General features: G+C 38.8%; 1 protein-coding gene across 1 annotated transcript in view; it reads left to right on the forward strand.

Annotated features, from left to right (window-relative positions):
* Window positions 1-22,496, forward strand: part of Agbl3 (AGBL carboxypeptidase 3) — a 39,970-nt gene that overhangs the window by 10,823 nt on the left and 6,651 nt on the right. The window contains exons 5-14 of the mRNA XM_042670123.1: window positions 63-201; window positions 1,948-2,727; window positions 6,903-7,071; window positions 9,588-9,714; window positions 11,209-11,309; window positions 11,761-11,873; window positions 14,361-14,427; window positions 15,477-15,545; window positions 16,896-16,953; window positions 19,148-19,210. Of these exons, the coding sequence (XP_042526057.1) occupies window positions 63-201; window positions 1,948-2,727; window positions 6,903-7,071; window positions 9,588-9,714; window positions 11,209-11,309; window positions 11,761-11,873; window positions 14,361-14,427; window positions 15,477-15,545; window positions 16,896-16,953; window positions 19,148-19,210 (1,686 nt within the window). The remainder of the gene's footprint in view (window positions 1-62; window positions 202-1,947; window positions 2,728-6,902; window positions 7,072-9,587; window positions 9,715-11,208; window positions 11,310-11,760; window positions 11,874-14,360; window positions 14,428-15,476; window positions 15,546-16,895; window positions 16,954-19,147; window positions 19,211-22,496) is intronic.

Here is a 22,496-nt window from a genome sequence, read left to right on the forward strand (position 1 = left end):
CCTCACTTTCAAATATATTCATTAGATATCTTATTGTCATTGATTTAGTCTTTCCTTACCAGCTTACAAAGAACCCTGTTTTGTATATTTCCGAGTTGGCGGTAATCGAACAGCCTTGAAGCAGCCTGCGGATAATTGTGACAACACCTTGATATTTGAAGCAAGGTTTGAAAGCGGGAATCTACAGAAGGTAGTCAAAGTGTAGGTTTTAATTATTTTTATTTGAGGAGCAAAACACCAAATGTTTGTTTGTTTCTGTTTTAGGTCTTTATCTTAAAGTTCTTGGTATCTGCTACTACTGCTCTGTAATTCCTTAAGTATAAGTGCTAATTAGAGATATCAAGGATTTGAAACAATTATTTTACCTGTTCCTAGTTGATTATTTGCAATAAAGTATACTCACATGCTAATTCAGACAGTTAGCTGACAAGGGAAAAAAGACACAAGTAAGATAAACTTTATATATATATATATATACATATATATATATAACTAATATTCCAATGGAATGCTATCTTTCTTTATAATTTAAAACTATTTAATGTCTAAGTCTGGAGTCCAGACAGTTATCAAACACAATCCTTGTATACTGAAAGCATTCACACTTTGGAATCTATGTGATCATGTTAACTTTTAAATGCTTTTAAATGTCTCTGAATGATAATTATTTCATATCCCAAGGATTCGAATTAGTATAAAATAGAAATCTGTGTTTGATGCAAAAGAAAGGATTTTTCTTCCATTTCCATAACTCCTTAATCATTTATTTTACAAAATGCAGTTACATTGAAATATGCAGATTTGATCAGACTCTTGCATTTTTTAATGTGCTGTGTTGAAATTACAAAGGCTTTAGAGCTAGCATACAGTTTCTCATGCAGGAAAAGAAGATTTCAATGCTTTTCTACATTTTTAATTAGCATGAATTAGTTGTACAAGGGGTTTCATGTTGACAGACCTATACATGCATGCAATGTCTCTTGATCAGACTCATGCCCCCTCTCCCCCCCCCTCCCTCTCCCTCTCCCTCTCTCTTCCCCCTGACCCTTTTCCCAAACCAACCCCAGCCAGCTCCATTGCTCTGTTTCCATACCCAGACATACTGTATGTTGAACACATTCACCCTCCTTTGCCCTGGCCATTTTCCCTCCCACCTCCCACTAGTCCTTCCCATAGGACCTGTTTTACATTCCTGTCCTTTTTTTTTTCTTTTTAGTGTGTGCTAATTGTTCCAAAGAGTTTCACTGTGGCATTTCACATATTTACAGATATTCACATATTCACAGATTGGTCCCTTGCTTCCTCTCACTCCCCCCATCCTTGCTACCCAAGGTTATTGGTAGCTCTCAGCAGCATCCTCACTCACCGATGCCATGTGTTTTAGTGTTGTTCTCTCTCTAACATTCTTTTTCTCCTCACTCTTCCTCTCAAGCATTCCCATCAGACAGACATCTATGCCATTTCACATTCTGTATCTTTTTGAAGTCACTTGGTATTGGGTACTGTCTTAAGTGAACATGGTTTACCCCGCTCCTCTCTCCCCCTCCCAAAAAAAGTACTTCTGGGCACCGGTGGCTCACGACTATAATCCTAGCCACTCAGGAGGCTGAGATCTGAGGCTCGCAGTTCAAAGCCAGCCAGGGCAGGGAAGTCTGTGAGCCTCTTCTCTCCAATAAAGCACTCAGCAAAAGCCAGATGCGGGGCTGTGGCTCAAGTGGTAGAGATCTAGCCTTCAGCAAAAGAAAAAGAAGTTTAGGGACAGGGTCCAGGAAACCCCAGGACAAAAAAGAAAAAGAAAAAAGAAGTACCATGTGGGAACAGGTGAAATAGATTTTTTTTAATAAGGTAATTTTTTTTTCATTTGATGTAAACGGGGGGAGGCCATTTTTACCCTCTTCCAGACTGGTTTTCTCCCCCCCCCATCCCTTTCCATTTCTTGTGCCCCAGGGCGGAGTATGAATACCAGCTGACGCTGCGCCCGGACCTCTTCACCAATAAACACACGCAGTGGTTCTATTTCCAAGTCACCAACACCCAGGCCGCCACGCCCTACAGATTCACCATCGTCAACTTCACCAAGCCGGCCAGCCTTTACAACCGGGGCATGCGCCCCCTGTTCTACTCGGAAAAGGAGGCCCAGAGCCACCACATCGGCTGGCAGCGGACCGGGGACCAGATCAAGTACTACAAAAACAACCTGGGCCAGGAGGGCCGCCCGTTCTTCTCGCTCACGTGGACCTGTCAGTTTCCCCACAGCCAGGACACCTGCTACTTCGCCCACTGCTACCCGTACACCTACAGCAACCTGCAGGACTACCTGTCGGCCGTGAACAGCGACCCGGTGCGCTCCCAGTTCTGCAAGATCCGCGTGCTGTGCCACACGCTGGCGCGCAACATGGTGTACGTGCTCACCATCACCTCTCCCCTGAAGAACCCCAACTCCAGCAAGCGCCAGGCCGTGATCCTGACCGCCAGGGTCCACCCCGGCGAGACCAACAGCTCCTGGATGATGAAAGGCTTCCTCGATTACCTTCTGGGAGACTCGAGCGACGCGCAGCTCCTGCGGGACACCTTCATCTTCAAGGTGGTCCCCATGCTCAACCCGGACGGGGTGATCGTGGGGAACTACCGATGCTCCTTATCCGGACGGGACTTGAACCGCAACTATACGTCCTTGGTGAAGGAATCTTTCCCTGCTGTGTGGTACACGCGGAACATGATCCACAGGTAAGTGGATCCACAGGGGTGGGGGGGGAGAAGAAGAAGAAGCTTCACATTAACCTCTCCGCTTAATTGGTAAATGGCCTAGTAAGAATTTTAGTTTATTATTTTACTCTCACCAGCTTGCTTACTTATTTCACTCTTTACTTTTCCTAAGATCATTTTGGAACGACTCTCTGAGTCGGATCTTAACATTCTCATGGCCTGAGTGCTACCAGATTCGCTAACTTCCCCTTCAAGAGTGGCTCTGTGAAACAAATAGTGGAATTTGCATGTCCCAAATTCAGTCTCTTGCCAAAACGAGCAGGCTGTTCCAACATTGTGCTGGACATTGTTCTGACATTGGCTGTGTGAGCCTTTGGATTATCAGCTTACATAGTTATTCAATAAGCAAGCAGCTCATCCAGCCCCAAAAAGTTTAAATTGGTATTTTTTAAGTTTAAAGGTTTAAATTTTCTAAATAGTTTACATGAGTTCTGGTCTCATAGCTATAATCCTCCTTACTCAGGAGGCTAAGATCTTGAGGATCATGGTTGGAAGTCAGCCAAGGGTTTAAAAAAAGTCCATAAAACTTCATCCCCATAATAACAAGCAAAGAGCCAGGCTTGAAGGTGTGTGGCTCAAGTGGTAGAGCACCAGCTAAGCAAGGAAGAAGCCAGACAAACTCAAGGATCTGAGTTTAAACTGCACAACTGGCAAAAATTAAATTAAATTAAACTAAAAAGAATCTGAAACAGAAAAATGAACATGATATTAATTACTTATGGACCCTCTAAGTGAATTATTTGATAGATCAGGTAATAACAAAACATCTGCTACAGGAGGTTGATTGGAGTAAAAGAGCATCCATTTCAAGTTCAAAGCCTCTTAATCTTCTTTATTAAGGATATAAATTGGGAGTTAAACATGCCACACTGAAATCCTGCTATCTCATTTATTAACTTATAACCTTGTGCAATTAAGACGCAAACTAAGACTCAACAAGTCATGTATAAAATGGAAATAATAGCACCTGTATAAGAGGGTGTTATCTCTAATGGGCTCAGAATAGACTGAAAAACTAAATATAGCTAATGTGATTCCTCAAATGTGAAAAGAATCCTTGTAAATGATGTAGCATTATTGGACTGTCATAATAATACATACTTGGATAGGCATGCTATCTCCTTATTCACTGCTATTAACCAGAATTCTTCACAGTGGCAAGCACAAGAATCCTGTTACAAAGCAGAGGGCCCCAACGACACCCCTCAATTCCTCAGAGGAGCTGACGGGTTTTAGAAGCACTTACCATGGTACCAGTTAGGTAGCTCAGCCTCAATTTTCACTTTTATATAAATCCTTTCATCTGCTTCAGAAAACAGGAAGTGACGTGCAGAGCCCCACAAGAAGAACTGGAAGTTGCTATGTGTTATGTGTTTCACCCTGACTTCCCTGAAACTATCTGGGAAATGTTCGAGTGATAAAAGAATAGTTGGTACTTCTTTTGCTACCTGGGGAGGCAAACAATAGAAAAAACTGACTAGTGATATCCTAGGCTGGATGCTGGCATAGAATAAGGATAAAGAGTGGTGGGGGAAAAAAAAAATTGGGAAATCTCAATGAAGTTGAGCAGTTAGTTCATAGTAATGTGGCATTATTGGTGTCTTTAGGTTAGCTTGTTTTTGTGTACAGGGCGTTAAACTCGGTCCTTCTCAAGCTTAATAGGCAAGTGCTCTGCCACTTAAACCACACATCTGGTCCTTCTAGTTTTGTTTTATGTAATAGGTTAACATTTAAGGGAAATAGAGATGTTTTGTGAGAATGCTCTTTTTTACAACTATGGTCTAAATTTAAAGTAAAATAAAAAGGGTTTTAATATAATTTAAGGGAGCTGCTAGGATGCCTATTTGATACACTGTGATGTATCTTGGTCTCGCACATGATGTATTACAGGCCAAACCCTTGGACCTGCTCTGTGGAAGCTAATGTAAATGTCTCAGTTCTTCTCAGATTATTTTGTAGGAAGGAAAGGCAGGACTCTATTCAATAAGTTTCAGAAAGATTTCCAAGAAAGAAAGAAACTGATTTTGTAAGTGAGCAAAGTAAGAAGCCAGCCCCATCTATTTTGTCAGATAAACAACTGGAAGGTTAGTATACTTAAATCATATTAGAATGCATTTTCATATACAATGCTTAATATAAAATACTTAGAGTATCTTAGTTACCAGCAACTAGGAAGAAACTCCAAACTGTTAATTCATGTAAGATGAGAAACATGAATATCCTCTTTTACTTTAAAAGTAATATTTCTTCAGGAATTATCTAGAAGTAAAAGTTTCCATTGACAGGTCATTAAAAAGAAATTTTTATTTAAAAATACATCATATTCTTCATCTATAAGGATTTGATGTTTGTGCTTTATAGTCTGGTTTGTTGTCCTAACACACTATGATCTGTTAGGGGCTTTTGCCAATAGAATGTGATCTGTTAGAATTTATTACACCAAATGAGGCAAGAACAAGAATTAATATGTATAATAGGTTTCCATTTGAAATTAGCTTAAAGAATATTACTTTTTAATGAAAACAGTCCTTTAAATGTTTTGATTTGGGATTTTTTGGGGGGAGGAGTTGCTTGTTTGATTTGGGTTTTGCTGGGTTTTATCAAGGTTTGAACTCAGGGCCTTGAACTTGCTAAGCAAGCTCTCTATTACTTGAGTCATGCCCGAGCCCTTTGTGCTTCAGCTACTTTTCAGAGAGGGTCTCATAGATACTTTATTTTTGCCCTGAACTATGATCCTCCTACTTATACCTCCCACATAGCTAGAATTACAGACTAACCCAGCATTTTTTGTTGAGATGCAGTATTACTAATTTTTCACCTTGACTTGTCTCAAACCTCAGTCCTCCCATTTCTGATTCCCAAGTAGTTGGGATTACAGAAGTGAGCCATCATGACCTGCCCTAAATGCTTTTAGATGTTAATATTTTGGTTATAAATGTAATATGTGTCACACTATAATACCACTTTGTAATACCATTATGATAGTATTTTAGCAGTATCCCTCTCTATATAACAAATCATATATGTGATATTGATTAGGCAATGCTATGTCAAGTTTCAAAATATGAAAAAAAGACAAAAATGCTCCTAATCCCACCCCCCTGGCACCACTTTTTACCTTTCCAAAACCTCCTTTATGGATCATTTTCATTGATCAGTTTGAGAAGCTTGTTACCATTTTTATTGAGTTCTAAGGATTGGGATCTGAAGGAATGTATAGTCATTTCTGTGAAATATTTTATTTGAAATTTTTGTCAGGAAAATTCAATTCCAATACCAGTACTATTTCTCTTAGAATAACAGTCAGTCACCAAATTAATGAAGGGTTAATTGACAGTCATGTTTAACACCAAGGCCTCCGGCATGCAGTTATTAACAAATGTGTGGGAAGCCTCTCTTGAGACTAGCACTCTTCTGGGTGATTTCAAGTGCTCCATAAATATTGAACTAAGAAAACTCCTTGGTGAATATCAAGTAATTGGTCAAGTGATACAGAAGTTCCAAAGGAAGAAAATGGCTGAGCTTCAGCAGTTAGGAAAGAAGTGAGAATGCAGATGTGTTTTTGATCATCAGGGGACCACACACATTTATAAAGATAACGACGAAATATTTTCCAGAGGGCTGGGAAGATGGCTCAGTGGTAGAGCGCTTGCCTTGCATGCATGAGGCCATGGGTTCGATTCCTCAGCACCACATAAGCAAAAAAGAAAAAAGCTGGAAGTGGCACTGTGGCTCAAGTGGTAGAGCGCTAGCCTTGAGCTGAAGAGCTGAGGGACAGCGCCCAGGCCCAGAGTTCAGGCCCCACGACTGGACCCAAAAAAAAAAAAAAAAAGAAGAAAAGAAATGACATAAACAGTGATTGAAAACCAAATAAAGCATGGAGAGCTTGTTGGGGAAAGCCTTTGGGACTCAGGTAAATTTTGTCTTTATGATGGAAGGCTATGACAGTTACAGGAAATGATTCTACTTGTCTTCAAATGTCTATTGGTAGTGGCACTAATGCACTGTAGATTAGAAGCCAAAGCTGAAAGTTAGGCTACATATTTGGACATTATGTAATAAATGCACAGTTGTATCTATAGAAGCAAATGCAGAGGTAAGTGTTAGTAACCCTTCCTTCCTCCTTTCCTGGGTAGGTTGATGGAGAAGCGAGAGGTGATTTTGTACTGTGATCTCCATGGCCACAGCAGGAAGGAGAACATCTTCATGTATGGCTGCACTGGCAGTGACCAGTCAAAAACGAAATCCTTATACTTACAGCAACGGATCTTCCCACTGATGCTGAGCAAGAACTGCCCAGATAAAGTAAGCACCTTGAAGATTTCCCTTTACTAATGGGAGTCCTGGTGGGACAGTGGAAGAGAGCAGCTTTCTCAGTAACCTCATTTTATATCGAGTTCTTCTGACTGACTTACACAGCTGACTACATAAGGAAATAATTGTGTGGGATTGCTTCGTGACCAATACTTTGAAAATATTTTTGGGTGCTAGTAGGTCACATGGCAATTGTAGCCATTCAGGAGGCTGAAATCTGAGGATCTTGGTTCAAAGTCAGCCCCAGCAGTCAAATCTAAAAGACTCTTATCTCCAATAAACAGGCAAAAAGCCAGCAGTGGAGCTGTGATTCAAGTGATAGAGCCCTGCCTTGAGCACAAAAGTTCAGGGACAGCACTCAAGCCCTAAGTTTAAGCCCCAGGAACAGCACGCACTTGTGCACGCATGCATCCACACACACACACACACACACACACACACACACACACACATACACAGACTTTAAATCTAGTTATGGTAATCTAATGAGTTCCAGTTCCAGGCTAATGTGAGCCACATACTGAGACACTGTTTCAAGTGCAAACAAAGAGACAAAGATTATTTAACATATGGAAGGTTTCTCCATTTACCATTCAATATGTTTTGAGGTCTTTTTTAGTGTTTTAATAAGTGTCTAGAGCCTATACAGGCTAAAGATGTGCTCTTAAGAATTGCATTGTAGGGGCTGGGAAGGTGGCTCAGTGGTAGAGTGCTTGCCTTGCATGCATGAGGCCCTGGGTTCGATTCCTCAGAACCACATAAGCAAAAAGAAAAAAAGCCGGAAGTGGCGCTGTGGCTCAAGTGATAGAGCTCTAGCCTTGAGTTGAAGAGCTGAGGGACAGTACCCAGGCCCAGAGTTCAGGCCCCATGACTGGATCCCAAAAAAAACCAACAACAACAAAAAAAAGAATTGCATAGTAGCCGGGCACCAGTGGTTCACAACTGTAATCCTAGCTACTCAGGAAGCTGAGATCTGAGAAACATGGTTCAAAGCCAGCCCAGGCAGGAAAGTGAGTAAGACTCTTATCTCCAATAAACCACCAGAAAACTGGAAGTGGCACTGTGGCTCAAGTGGTAGGGCACTAGCCTTGAGCTGATGAGCTGAGGGACAGCGCCCAGGCCCAGGGTTCAAACCCCACAACTAAAAAGAAAAAGAAAAAAAGAAAAGAAAAGCATAATATCTTTAAAGTATTTATTAGAAGTTTGCCAATAAAAAATTAATAACCAATATTTCAGCAATATATAAAAATTAGATTACGAAAAGAATAACATATAATTATTTTCACACAAATTGAAATGTTACAACTAGTCAATTACAAATTTGTAAAAATTAATTTAATCATGGGGCATAGTGACTCATACCTATAATTCTAGTTACTCAAGAGGGTGAGATCTAAAGATTGCAGTTCAAAGCCAGCCCAGGCAGCAAAGTCCATGAGACTCTTATCTCCAAATAATAATTTAAAAAGCTGGAGGTGTAGCTATGATTCAAATAGTAGAGTGTCAGCCTTGAGCAAAATAAGCTCAGGTACAGAGCCCAGGCCCTGACTTCAAGACCCAGAATTGGTACACACACAAAATATATTTTTAATCATTCTTTAGAGAAAAGATTTTAATATGACAAATATAATTCCCATGGACTTGCTCTTAAATCCTCAATGAATCAATTATAAAAGATTTTCTGGAAAGGGCTCATTGGGGTTGTTGGGTTTTTTTTTGGACAATTGAGGCTTAAAGACATTAGGAGAAAAAAAAATCTGGAGAAGAAAAAAAAGACAAAAGACTTAGAAGACAATGGAAGATGAGGAAGAAGAGGAGGAGGAAGTAGTTATTTATAGAAAGCACAGGTTTGTTACCAAAAGAGCATTTTCCCTTCCGAAAAGTAAGAGAGAGAGAGAGTTGAGAGAGAAGGGAGGGAGAGAGGGAGGAAGGAAGGAAGGAAGGAAGGAAGGAAGGAAGGAAGGAAGGAAGGAAGGAAGGAAGGAAGGAAGGAAGGGAGGAAGGAAGGAAGGAGGAAGATAAAGACTCAGGTCTACAGTATTCTCAGTTAATAAACTGAAAAATTAGACTTCATCAAAATTCATGTTTTTATTCTGTAGAAGATTCTGCTAAAATCTTAACGGGGAGAAAGATGTGCAATCACCTAACTGACATAGAACTTGTAGCAGAATGCCTCAACCAAACAAGCGACCTAATTAAAAGTGACAGTGATACTACACTGTACACAGCTCACCCAAAAGGATAGATGGTGGCAAATAAGCCCCTGAGAGACGTTTGACAGCAGTAGCCATTAGGGAACTGCAGGTTCAAATCACGAGGAGATCCATTGCATTTAGCCACTGAGACTGGCTGAAACAAAAAGCACCAACAACCCCTTTTATTTCTATTGGTCAGGTAGCCCTTTAAGCTTTAGGGAGCATTGCAGAGTTCACAGAACTACTTATATCGTTTTCAGCCCTTCCTCTTAAGAAAGATACAGGACCTCACTTTGATTTGCTGCCTTTCAGTTTTCATTCCCAGCTTGCAAGTTTAAAGTGCAGAAGAGCAAAGAAGGAACAGGAAGGGTTGTGATGTGGAAAATGGGAATCAGGAACAGCTTTACCATGGAGGCCACCTTTTGTGGATCTACTCTGGGTAAGGTCAACTATTCTCCATCACCGCTCTCAGAGCATGAAGCTGTGGAGAAACACAGGGGTTTGAGGGGGTCGGGGGAGTGGAGCTAAAACTGAGATTTTTACTACGTAGCCTAAGCTGGCCTCAACTCTGAGATCATCCTGCTTCAGCTTCCCCGGTGCTGGTATTACAAGTATGTATCACCATACCTGGCTTAACATACATGTCTCAATGTAAAAATGATGAGATAGGTCATTTTATAGTGAGCACTTTGTTTCCATTAAGGGGCATACTGATATTTAATCCTATAAACAGGGTAAGTTTTCACTCCAGGGACTATTTCTTCATATTTATTTGTTTAGAAAGGACTTTTGTAGCACATACATAGACTATTCTAATAGACTGTTTCATAAGTAATCTTCTAATCCTGGTTGCCTTTGAAGAGGACTACTATAGATTATCTTTAAAATAGGAGTTCCAGGGGCTGGGGTGGTGGCTCAGTGGTAGAGTGCTTGCCTTGCATGTATGAGACCCTGGGTTCAATTCCTCAGCACCACTTAAGCAGAAAAAGCCAGAAGTGGTGCTGTGGCTCAAGTGGTAGAGTGCTATCTTGAAGAGCTGAGGGACAGCGCCCAGGCCCAGAGTTCAGGCCCCACAACTGACAAAAAAAAAAAAAGGAGTTCCCAGAGATTTTAAGTAAAAACCAATGCAATGTTTTTAATCTCATTTGTTATTTGCAAGACAAACAGTAAAGATTTCTTCATCAATTTTCTATACTAAAAATCACTTTAGTTCTCTGAACTAATAAAAAAGAAAACTGTCCTCTGTAGTCTCATTTCAGACGTGAGACTTTTATTCAGATGTAGCACGTAGTAATGTAGTTAGAATAGCCCATGATAATTTAATTCTCACATTGTGAGAAGACCTATCAATTCAAGCGCGGCATGCTGGTATATGCCTGTAATGCCAGCACTTGAGAGAATGAGACAGGATAATGACAAATTCTAAATTGCCCTGGGATATATAAGAAGACCCTTTCTCAAAAATCAAGAAAAGCTGAATGTGGATCTTGGTTTGGTTTTTGAAAAAATGAATCAACTCAAAAGAAAGCGTTGAAAATCCTACACATGTACTTTCTGCCTAGATTTTAAGATACCTTGAAATTGGTACAGCATGGTTCATGATGATTAAAACATTTTTTATGAAGTCTTTACCCCAGTTTTTCTCTGAGTAATGGTGATCAGCAGTTTCTAACAGGTAACTCAACCTCCCATAACAGCATCACATTGTGGATTTTCTTTACGTATGGATTTCTCACATCCGTGTATGTGTGGGAAGCCAGCTGGGGTCCAGGGGTGGCCAGGACAGGAAGCCCACTGTTCAAGAACAGCCACAACACATACTACAGATCATATGAATGTTTCCTTTGTGCTCCCTTGCGACATAGGCCTTCCTGATTAAAAACAAAAAGGATGAAGTCATCCTCAAGTGTGGCTAAACTTATTGATGTTTTAGGTAATAAACGGGGCACTCATTTCAGCACCCGAGACTTGGAGTCGATAGGCTATCATTTTTGTGACTCTCTCTTGGACTACTGTGATCCTGACCGGAGTAAGGTAAGTCCTTCCATTCAGCTCACCACCAGCCATCAGGAACAGATATTTTCTCTTAACGATTCTAATAGTGCCAGGGGTCTCCGTGATTATGAGTCACCATAACTCTTATTCCAAATGTCTACAAATAGCCAACTCATTCGGTTAGAAAGCCAAATTGTTTTTTAGTGGTGGTGGTTTTCTGGGGGTTATTTTGCTGGTCCTTGGGCCTGGGTACTGTCCCTGGGCTTCTTTTGCTCAAGGCTAGCACTCTACCACGTAAGCTCCAGCACCACTCCCAGATTTTTGTAAGTAGCTTTTTGGAGCAAAGAGTCTCACGGACTTTCCTGCCTTTGCTGGCGTCAAACCATGATCCTCAAATCTCAGCCTCCTGAGTAGCTAGGATTACAGGCCTGAGCCACCAGTGGCCAGCCAAAGTTGTTTTAGTAATGAATTCATTTATAATCTTCCCTAGTACTATCAGTGTCTGAAAGAATTAGAGGAAATGGAGAAGCATATAAGCTTGGAAAAAGGCCCTGAAGATTCAGATACTTCTGTCATAGAAAATTCCTTGGATCTAGAGTCTAGGTAAGGCAAGATCATGTAAGTCATTTTTTTGTTAAGTTTGTTTTACTATGTTCTTTACTAGAATGTCATTGTCACTTCCTCTCTCTCTTTCTTTCATTTATTTATTCATTTATTTATCCATTCATTTATTTCATTTATCTATTTAGTGTACTGAGGTTTGAAGTCAAGACCTTATGCTAATTAGGTAGGTTTTCTACCACTGAAGTCACATCCCAAACCATATTAGCTTTAGTTTTTGAATAACGTCTCATATTTATGTCTGGCCAGACTGGAAACATAGACTTCCTATCATAGTGAGGACGACAGGAGCATATTACTCTGCCCAGCTTTTTATTAGTTGAGAATGGCTTCTCATGAACTTTTGCTCATGTAGCTCAAACCATGATTCTCCCTGTGTCTGCCTCCTGGTGAATGACCTTTCAATGTGCTGGTGAATTTTGTTGGCTAGAATTTTGTTAAGGATTTTTGTGCATGTGAGCTGGTACTGGGGTTTGAATTCAGAGTCTGGGTGCTTTCCCTAAGCATTTTTTTCTCAAGGCTAGCACTCTACCTCTTGAGCTTAAGCTCTACTTCCAGCTTTTAATCAGTTAATTGGAGAGAAGAGTCTCACAGGCTTCAAGATCCTCAGATCTTAGCCTCCTGAATAGCTGGGATTACAGGTGTGAGCTACCAATGCCCAGCTGCGTTTGACATCTTTAATCTGGTAGAACTCAATATTGGAGACATTTGGTGCTGAAAGGGTTTTTTTTTATTACAAATTAAATCTCCCTATTAATAAGAGATCTATTCAAACTGTTGTTTTATTTTCATTAACTTCTCAAGTTATGTGTTTCTAGAATTCATACATTTATTCTAAGTTATTCATAGTGTGGTATACAACTGTTAGTAATAGCCTCACGGTCCTTTTAATTTTGTCCTGGTATTGGGGCTTGAACTCAGGGCCTCATGCTCTTGCTCTGCTTTTTCTGCTCATGGCTCTCCCCTTGATCACACCTCTATTTCTATATTCTCTCTGGTGAGTTGGAGATTAGAGTCTTATAGTCTACAGCCATGGTGGCTTTGAGCCACCACCCTCAGTTCTCAGCTTCCTGTATAGCTGGGATTATAAACATGAGGCACCAAGCCTGGCTTTCTTATGGTTCATTCTTTCTTGCTTGCTTGCTTGCTTGCTTGCTTGCTTGCTTGCTTTCCTTCTTTCTTTCCTTACTTTTGCAATTGTGGTTTTTTCTTTTGTGGTAGTGGTATTGCGTTTTGAACCCAGGGCCTCCCAAGTGCTAGGCAGGTACTCTAACACTGAGTCATGCTTTCCTCCTGCCGTGTTTTTATGGTGTATTGTTGTTTTATTGTTTTATGGTGTATTGTTTTATGGTGTGTTGTTGTTGTTTTTGTTGTTGTTGTTTAACAAAGCATCTCATTTCCTGTCTAGTGCATGGCTAAGGGGCAATCTGCCTACTTTGGGCCTTGTTATTTCTGGGATCACAGGCGCACGCCACTGCCCAGCTTTCTTCTGTTGAGAGGGCATCTCTAAGACTTTTCTGCGTTGGCTGGTCTTGAACCACCATCCTCCAGATATAATGTAGCTGGTGACAACACAGATGCATGCTATTTTACCTATCTATGGGTTGAAAAGAGGTTTCATGAACTTTTCTGCCTTGCCTTCAAACGTTGATCCTTCTATCTTCACTCCTCCAAGTAGCTAAGTTACAAGAATGAGCTTCCAGCACCTGGCTTTAAGGTTTCTTACTTAATTTCTGAATCTACCTGACACTTAGATTGGTTTTAAGACTTACTTCTTGCATATGCCTTCTATTAGTTTATGTATAGAGACCAAATCTCAGAAATATTTTTTCATTGATTTCCTTTCAAGCAAATAGTATTTTCTTATCACTGCATTAAATGACAATTGGAGGTAGATTGTCTTTCATTTTCTTTTCATTTTTGTCTTTCTTTTTCTTTCTTAATTTATTTCTGTTCATTATATAACCCAGGCTAGCCTTATACTCACGACGGTAGCCCAGGCCAGCCTTGAACTCACAATCTTCTTGTTCAATCTTCCAAATGCTGGAACTACAGGCATGTTCTGTCTCATCTGGCTGAGTCTCTTCTCTTGAAGTGTTGTTTTAGATGATGCTGCATTGTCTTTTAGCTGAATGAAAATGTAATGATGTAAAAATAAACTAAGCTTAAGAGTTATAGATACCCGTGAGAACTAGGAAACTCCCAAGATATATAGCATTTCTTTTTTTTGAGTCCTATTATATGCCAGTTACCATTTTCTCCCAAGTAATGAATATAGCTTATATTCCAGTTACATGCTTAATAACAACAACCACAAAACTAGATTTCCAGACTATCTAGAGGCATTGAACACCAAATCATCTTGGTAAAGTCACTTCTGGTCATTAGAATTATCTGGCCATTAAAAACAATGACCTTAGATGCCACTAAAACATTCTGATAACTAAAATTATTATTGTTTTGTTTTAGTAGCCGAGGTTCAGACAGTTCTGACTCCAATGATTGTGAAACTTACCTTCTCCAGCTAACTTCACAGGTAGGATTGAAAGATTTTTGCTTTGGGATGGGTACGCTTATTGCTTATTGCTAATTGTCAGGGAATTAAAAGGTTGGCAATTACATCATTATAATTATATAACTGTTTTATTGACTTGTGCATATCTTTAAATCATAGTCTTTTCTAATCTTAAGGGTTTTTTTTATTCTAACATCTTCCTTTATAGATGAGATTATTAAGATCCAGACAGATTAAGTTACTTCTTAAAAGTCACACCCCTTGGTATTGACAGAGATGGTAGCCTCACCTGACTTCTAGTCTCCTATTTATTTATTCACCTGCACATTTACTATTCAGCTCCATAATGGGCTCCAACTATGTATCAGGCACTGTCTAGATGCTAGGGAGAGAGCAGTGAACAAAATGAGAAAAATCTTTCCCTCTGTAATCTTATCATCTGCTTAGGAAAAACACACAATAAACAAACAAATAAGTAGACTATATGATGGTGTTAGGTTAGGACAAATTCCTTAAGAGAAAATTAAAGCATGAGAGTTTCTATGATGATTGTAGTTTGGGATGGAGTTACTAAGATGAAGATGTAGTCATTAAGGAAGCCAGGAAGGAAGCCAAAGCTATACTAGGGTGTTAACAGCCTCAAAACCTTAGTGGCTCATTACTTTCATTTTTTTCACTCATGGGTCTGAAAGTCATCTCCACTTCCCTTGCCCTGAGTTCAAGCCCAAGAAATGGCACCAAAAATAAGCTAGAACAAGCATGTATCACTCATCAAACCAAAATAACTTGGGGAAAGAATTTGAGGGGTGCTAGGGATCAGATCAAGCAAGAATTGTGGAATTTCATTGTGTATATGTTTGACATCTCCAGTCATGGTGACATATTGACTAAGTCTTCATCATCTTTTAATTACTCTTTGGTTTGCTTTGTGTGTGACTTCTAGGGCGCTTGGTTTCCCTCAGAAGGAAAAGGAACATTCCTTCTGGGTGGGAATCCAAGACTGTACATGTACATGTACAGTCCTTGATGTGATGGTTAAACAGGATTCTTTTACCTAGGTAACAAACAAGAAAAAACATCTGAAAACAAAGAAGGAAAGGAACACTGCGATGGCAAGCTGCCAAAATGCCACAAAAGAGGTGACTATTTATTAATCCTCTTAAACGTTTTGAAAAAAAAAGTAAGTGTAAGAAAAGGGCAAGTTCTTTTCCCTTATACTTTTTATACCCTATTTTCCCCCAAAGAAAGGTTATTAATGAACATCTTTTTGGTTCATATTAACTGCTATTTATAAAAACTCAAAAGTCCTTGACATGTGAGAAGCAGGTTCTAAAAGCTGCCATATTTAAATTTCACTTATACTTATTCTAAAAGCATTTGAGGAATCTTACCAGATGCACCCATGATCTCAAGAAGAAATAAATAAGAACTGAGGGAAAAAATGAAATCTTTAATTAGCTTCCTTGGGAACCTAATTAATTAAGGCCGGAAGTGTAAGGTGATAAACATATTGCCCACCCTGGTCTCAAACTCTTGGAACCAAATGATCCTATTTCCTCAGCCTCCTGAGTAATTGGGGCTACAGAAGTATGCTATCAGACCCATTGGTAAGTCTGTTTCATAGTGCTTGTATTGAGCTTATTTACAAGTTGGCAAGTTTATATGCAAATTTATGTGACAAGTTGCAAAAATGCTTTAAATTCTTTGTTTCATCCTCGGATCTTTTCTGGAAAATTCTTAATATTACAAGTAAAGTAACAGAAGCTCTGAAACATTTAAATTGCTTTCAGGGTCACATAATGATCTGTAGGCTACCCATGATTAGTGTCTTTTAACCCATGGGTCATGATGATGGCTCTTCCTTGTTCCAGATTTCTTTACAAACATCATAAAAAATATTTTTTTCATCATTTGTGTATGGGCACAATTTTTCAATGTTCATAGATTTTTTTCTATACAATTTTATGTATTTTCACCATTCCACACTTTTCTTTTTACATTTTTCATTTCTAATTGAAATAAATGTGATATATTTTGTCTCTTTCTAAGTTCTATATAAGAATTGCTGTGAAGAATCGTGCCTGGGCACGAGCCCTGAGCCTCTTTTTGCTCAAGGCCAGAGCTCTACCACTTGAGCCATGGTGCTTTTTCTGAGTAGTTTCTTGGAGATAAGCGTCTCACAGACTTTTCTGTCCGGGCTAGCTTCAAACTGTGATCCTCAGATCTCAGCCTCCTGAGTAGCTAGGATTATAGGCGCCTGGCTCAAGTGGGAACAGTTTTAAGCACACACGGTAGCACAGCTTCTGTTCACTAACGGTAGGCAAGTAGTGTGATCAGACACTGGAGATCCGATGTGCCTAGTATTGTTTGGCCAGAGTAGTAAAGCGAGAAGTGTTCCTTGAAAGCCATAAATCATGCCCATAAGCCATGTAAGAAATGTGTCTCATTTGCACATTTCGGGCACAGCCTTGTTTTCTCGGTTCCGTTAGGTTTATGGAGAAGAAAACAAGCATCAGAGACGGGGAGAAGCCGCCTCTGACAAAAAAGGTAAGGCTTTGCTTCTCCCTCTCTGGAAGCAAGTCACTCCCTTCGCAGGCTGCGGGGCCTGGGGCTCTGCCACTGCACTTGCAGCTAGGGGATGAAGGAGTCGTGATGAAGGCCGGGTCTTGCCTCAGGAGCTCAGTTCTTAGTCAGAGAAGAAAAGCATGCGGCCAAGCCCGTGTCACAGGGGCAATGCTGTATGGACACAGGGTTCCCAGGAAACAGAGAGGGACGGGTAATGGCCTACATGGGGGAAGCATAGCCCCAATGTACTGTAAGAGTTTTAAAAAAATAGAGGGAATTCAAGTATTCAAACTATCTTAAGACAGGTGTTGGTCGCTCACACCTGTCAACCTTAGCTACTCAGGAGGCAGAGATCTCTGAGGGCTGAGCTTCGGAGCCACCCCAAGTACAAAAGTCTGTGAGATCCTTTTCTCCATTAACCATCAGAAAGCTGGAAGTGGGGCTGTGGCTCAAGTGGTAGAGCACTAAACTGGAGCAAAAAAAAATCTCAGGGATAGCACCCAGGACCTGAGTTCAGGCCTCAGAACCAGCACGCATGCACGCGCACACACGCGCGCACACACACACACACACACACAGAGCAAAAAATAAAAATAAAAAAAGAATAACAAAAACAAAATCACCTTATTTCTCTCATCGCATAGTTAATGGTATATGATCACAGGAAAGAAATTCACCATATACTTTTCTTTTTTTTTTTCTAAGGCAATTCTCTAAAATTTTATTGAGGGTATTTTTTGCAGTTTAAAAAATTGTTATTATAAAGATACTATAAGGGGGTTACCGTTACCTTAGTGGAGTAAAGAGTTCATTTCTTCTTGGACAATGTCATTCCTTCCCAGGTTTTCCCTCCTGCCCCCAGTCAAGTCAGATCGTTCACTTTCCATATGATGCCCATGCTGCGTGGTGTGTCTCTTTAACTGACTCCCTAAGGTTTCTGGTATTTAGGTTTCGTCGTTATTGTTTTGGTAATAGGGTGTTTGAACTTAGGGCCTCACTCTTCTAGGCAAGCCCTCTACCACTTTGTGTCTCACTCCTAGACCTTCATGCTTAGTTAGATAGAGTCTCATGTGTTTGCCCAGTGCTGGCATCTTTCTATGTAGGTAGAAAGGTTATGTAGCTGTGATTACAGGAGTGAACCAACATGCCTGGCCTTCTGGTATTTTTTTCTTTATTTCTTTTAGCTCATCTTTAATTAGGTTCCTTGGAAAAAATCATATAATTTCAGCAGTTTTTTATTCTGCCTAAAAATTATTTAATTTTGTATGCATATAACTTGCTGTGCATTTATGTCACATATATATATGTATTATATATATGTATATATCAGTATATATATATATGTATATATCAGTATACATATATATATTATATATATATGTATATATCAGTATACATATATATATGTATACTGATTATATATACATTTATATAGATTCATTTGTTCTATGAAACAGCAGGATAATTTAAAAATATAAATGGAAATAAAACCACAACCAAGGGGAGATTCTGTTCTAATTAAGATGGTTAATTAACTTGAGCTTTACTTGAACTTTACTTGTCTGATAGTGATCAACCAAGCAATTCAGCCACTTTTTAATAGGTAATTTTTATACATGACTTTGTGAAAAGTTTTACTGTTAAAAATTAAAGATTACTAAAGTTACCTCAAAAGCACATTTTAAACTATTTTACATTGTTTGTCAAAAAACACATATATAGATTTAGAAGAATAATTCAAATGTTAATGGTCACAAAATTGTCTTGTTATTGTGCACCCTTCTTTTTCATTTAAAATTACAGAACATTATACACCTTTTTACATGCAAATAAGTGGCAGTAAGCCACTCCACTCTATTAATGAATCTTTCTCAGCTACTTCATTGTAAACTTTTACTTCTAACTTCAGCAATTACGAACAATGAAAACAGCGAAATTCCCATTTGCCTACATTCTGAATTATATCTCCTGATAAAATCCCAGAATGAGGATTATTAGCCCACAAGTTATGCATATTCATAACAAATATTTGTATTTGAAGACTGTTTATATTAATTCCATCCAGCTAAACAACTACACATTGTTAGCATTTTTATTTTAAAGTACTATGAAAACTAAGAAACATCAATAAACAAGTTACCTTTATGGTATTATGATGTTTCACCATCTTTTCTAGATGCAAGGTTAGATGACTGTATTATTAATTTTTTCAGAAGACCATTGCCTAATCAAAGTTTGGGTGAGTAAAACAGGAATACCCTCTGAGTGAGAGCCATAGAATAAAATGTCATAGATCAAGATCCACATCTAAGGAACTGTGATGTCACTTTAAAATCAGGTCATCAAGTGAGTGGAATATATTTTAAACATGTCTAGAAATGTAACAATGAAATCTTCCTTGTATAACTAAGAAGGTAGGCTAAAAAAAAGTGAAAATAAAAAAATCAGGTAGTCAAGTAATTCACCTTCTCAGAAATTCTGAAACGTAATACTTATTTTTCTTTCTAGTTATAGAAATACATAGGGAAAACCAGTCCGAATATATGGCCTATCAACTTTTCTGATTTCTGTACCCAGTGAGTGTGCTCTAAGAATCCAGATAATGAAAGAGATCTAGTGTCAGTGGTATTACATTAGTAGTGGGTCAAACCAGTTCAACCTGAGTGGGGAGGAATAAATAAATGTCTATGTTATTTTAATGGCAAGTAGAACGACACATAAAACTACTTAGGGAAATAAATAAGGAAAAGTATGTGGTGCTGGGTGCTTTAGCTCATGCCTGTAATCTTTGCTGTTCACGAGTCTGAAATCTGAGGATTGAAGTTTGAAGCCAGCCTTGGCAGAAAAGCCTGAGAAACTTTTATCTCCAATTAACTCACCCAAGAGCTGGAAGTGGGCCTGTGGCTCAAGTGGTAGAACAGCAGCCTTGTGCAAAAAAGCTAAAGAACAGCACCTCAGTCCTGAGTTCAAGCCCCAGTAACAACACAAAAAAGAAGAAAACATAAAAAAGGAAGAAAAGTAGACTTCTGAGATATTATTGGAAAAGGAAACAGAAAAAAACAACCTGAAAGCAACATGTCATTGTTAATTTGTCATATATATAACATCAGTTTAATTAGCTCTTCTGTATTTATATTCACCATTTAAAAGGTCTTGTATATCTGAATTATGCAATACTGTAGCTTACAAAATCTGAATCACAAAGAGTTAAAATCTGTATCAGAAGAAATATAAGAATTTTCTCACATATATTGTTTACTTTGTTCTACTTTAATGATTGCTTCTGTTAACTAGTCCTATTGTTTTGCTTAATTAATAATATACATATACATTTATAGGCAAAGCAAATAATACATAAGTTTGAACTATTTTAAATTAAAATAATATTTATGTATAATTACTTAGAACACATTATCCTTTTTTACTTATTTTGATATATCTGCATCCTAGATTGGCTTTCTAAAAAGTTCGTCACTTTAATGTTCATGTAGACATCCTCCACAGATCATAGCATACTGGATTCAGTTTTCATTGATTGAGTTACTAGATGGGTATTTCTATTCCTCAGTAGAAAATGTTTAATTAAAAGAGATATAAGCCAGATGCCAGTGGCTCACAGCTGTAATCCTAGCTACTCAGGAGGCTGAGATCTGAGGGTCTTCCCCAGGAGGAAAGTCTAGGAGACTCTTATCTCCAATTAACCACCAAAAAAAAAAAAAGTGGCACTGTGGCTCAAAGTAGTACAGAACCAGCATTGAGCAAAAGAGCTTGAGGACAGCGCCCAGGCCCTGAGTCCAAGCCCTACAACGTACAAAAAAAAAAAAAAAAAATGAAGATAAAATAAGAGATAGGTACTATGTATTTCATGTATGTGACTAAGACAATACTATGCCAACTAAAAATAAGCTTGACTCAGCTAACCATTAAGTTCATGACTAAAACAATTGTCAACAAGATAACAATAAGTGTTGTTGATTTTTAAACTGCAGATATTTTATGGCATGTTCTCTCTCTCTTTTTTTTTTTTTAGCAAGAACAGCTAGAAAAGCCTCTAATTGTCTCCTAAAAACATATTTGAGGTAAGAGAGCAGCATATGATTTCTTCTACCAGACTACTTACTCTATTTTCTTCTGTATTATAATATTTTTTAAAATTAAAGCATCAGTTAAAATGACTTCTTTTTAACAACCATTTGCTAGTTGACTATCTCTTTACAGTCTACGTTATCTGTGTCTAGGTTACTTTTCTATGTAAATATACCCATAGATGCATTTTGTTGGGTTCTGACATTTCAATACCCTCAAATCATCCCTAGTGGATACCTTAAGAGCTACAGATATATGAATTAGTCATTACATAGCGAGTCTCTATTTCTTTCTTATTTCTGGTTGTATGAAGGTTTGAATTCAGAGCTTTGGGATTGCTTGGTGGGCACTCTACCACTGAGCCATACCTCCAGACCTTTTTCATGGTGATTATTTATGAGATAGAATCTCTCTTCCTGCCTGGGTTCTTGCCTGGAATGTGATCCACCTATTTGATGCTCCCTGTCATAGCAGGGATATCCAATACTTCCGTCAGGTACAGTTTCTTCCATTGAGAAAGTCCCTGGACCTTTCTGCCTTGGCTGCCTGAAACCATGATCCTCCCAATCTCAGCCTCTCACATAGCTTGGATGACAAAATAGAAGACTTTCTGGCATAATTTACGTAGCACTTTAGAATGCATGAATGGCCAGCAACAAAACATTTAGGTCTTATAGCAGTCTCAAACATTGGCCATGAAGGGATAAAACTAGCACCTAAAAACTGAAAAATGAATTTTTCAATTCATTTGTGATTCTGTCTGAACCAGTCATTATTATGTCTCTCTGTCATACTTGGCAAGGTTCTTTGTTCTCAGGCACATGGGTATAAATAACGATCTGAACCGTGTGTAAATAGATCCAAATAACGATCTGAGCCGTGTGTAAATAGATCCCTATGGCGCTTGAGAATTGCACTGAAGTTGGCTTCTATCCTAAGAGTTTGGTTTCTGTTGAATGAAGTGGTTCTTATCAAAAGATGGGACTCTTTTAGCCCCCTAAATCTAAAAAATTAGGGACAAGAGCAGTATTGGAGGCAGCACTAGGCACACCCATACTTTGGATCTAGATATACCATTCTAAAGAGGAGATTTATTTTTAAGCTATTTAGAATGTCATATGGGAAGAAATCCAATGTTATATCAAGATAAGAGAAAGTAATAGAAAAAGTACCAGAGTTAAGCTGGGCCTATAATCCTAGCTACTCAGGAGGCTAGTATTGAGAGGATTGAGGCCAGCCCAGGAAAAATTAGAAGATCCCCCTTCTCATCTCAATCAAAAAAAAAAAAAAAGCTGTGCCTATCATCCTAACTACGCAAGAAATGTAAATAAGAGGACTGCAATCCAGGCCAGCTGCACCCCTCCCCCCAACAAAAAGGCAAGACTCTAGGGAAAAAAAACAAAGTGATGAAAACTAAAAAAGCTAGAGATATAAATCAA

This window comes from Dipodomys spectabilis, unplaced genomic scaffold, assembly GCF_019054845.1.
Source record: "Dipodomys spectabilis isolate Male_0828 unplaced genomic scaffold, ASM1905484v1 ptg000519l, whole genome shotgun sequence".
Classification (NCBI taxonomy): domain Eukaryota; kingdom Metazoa; phylum Chordata; class Mammalia; order Rodentia; family Heteromyidae; genus Dipodomys; species Dipodomys spectabilis.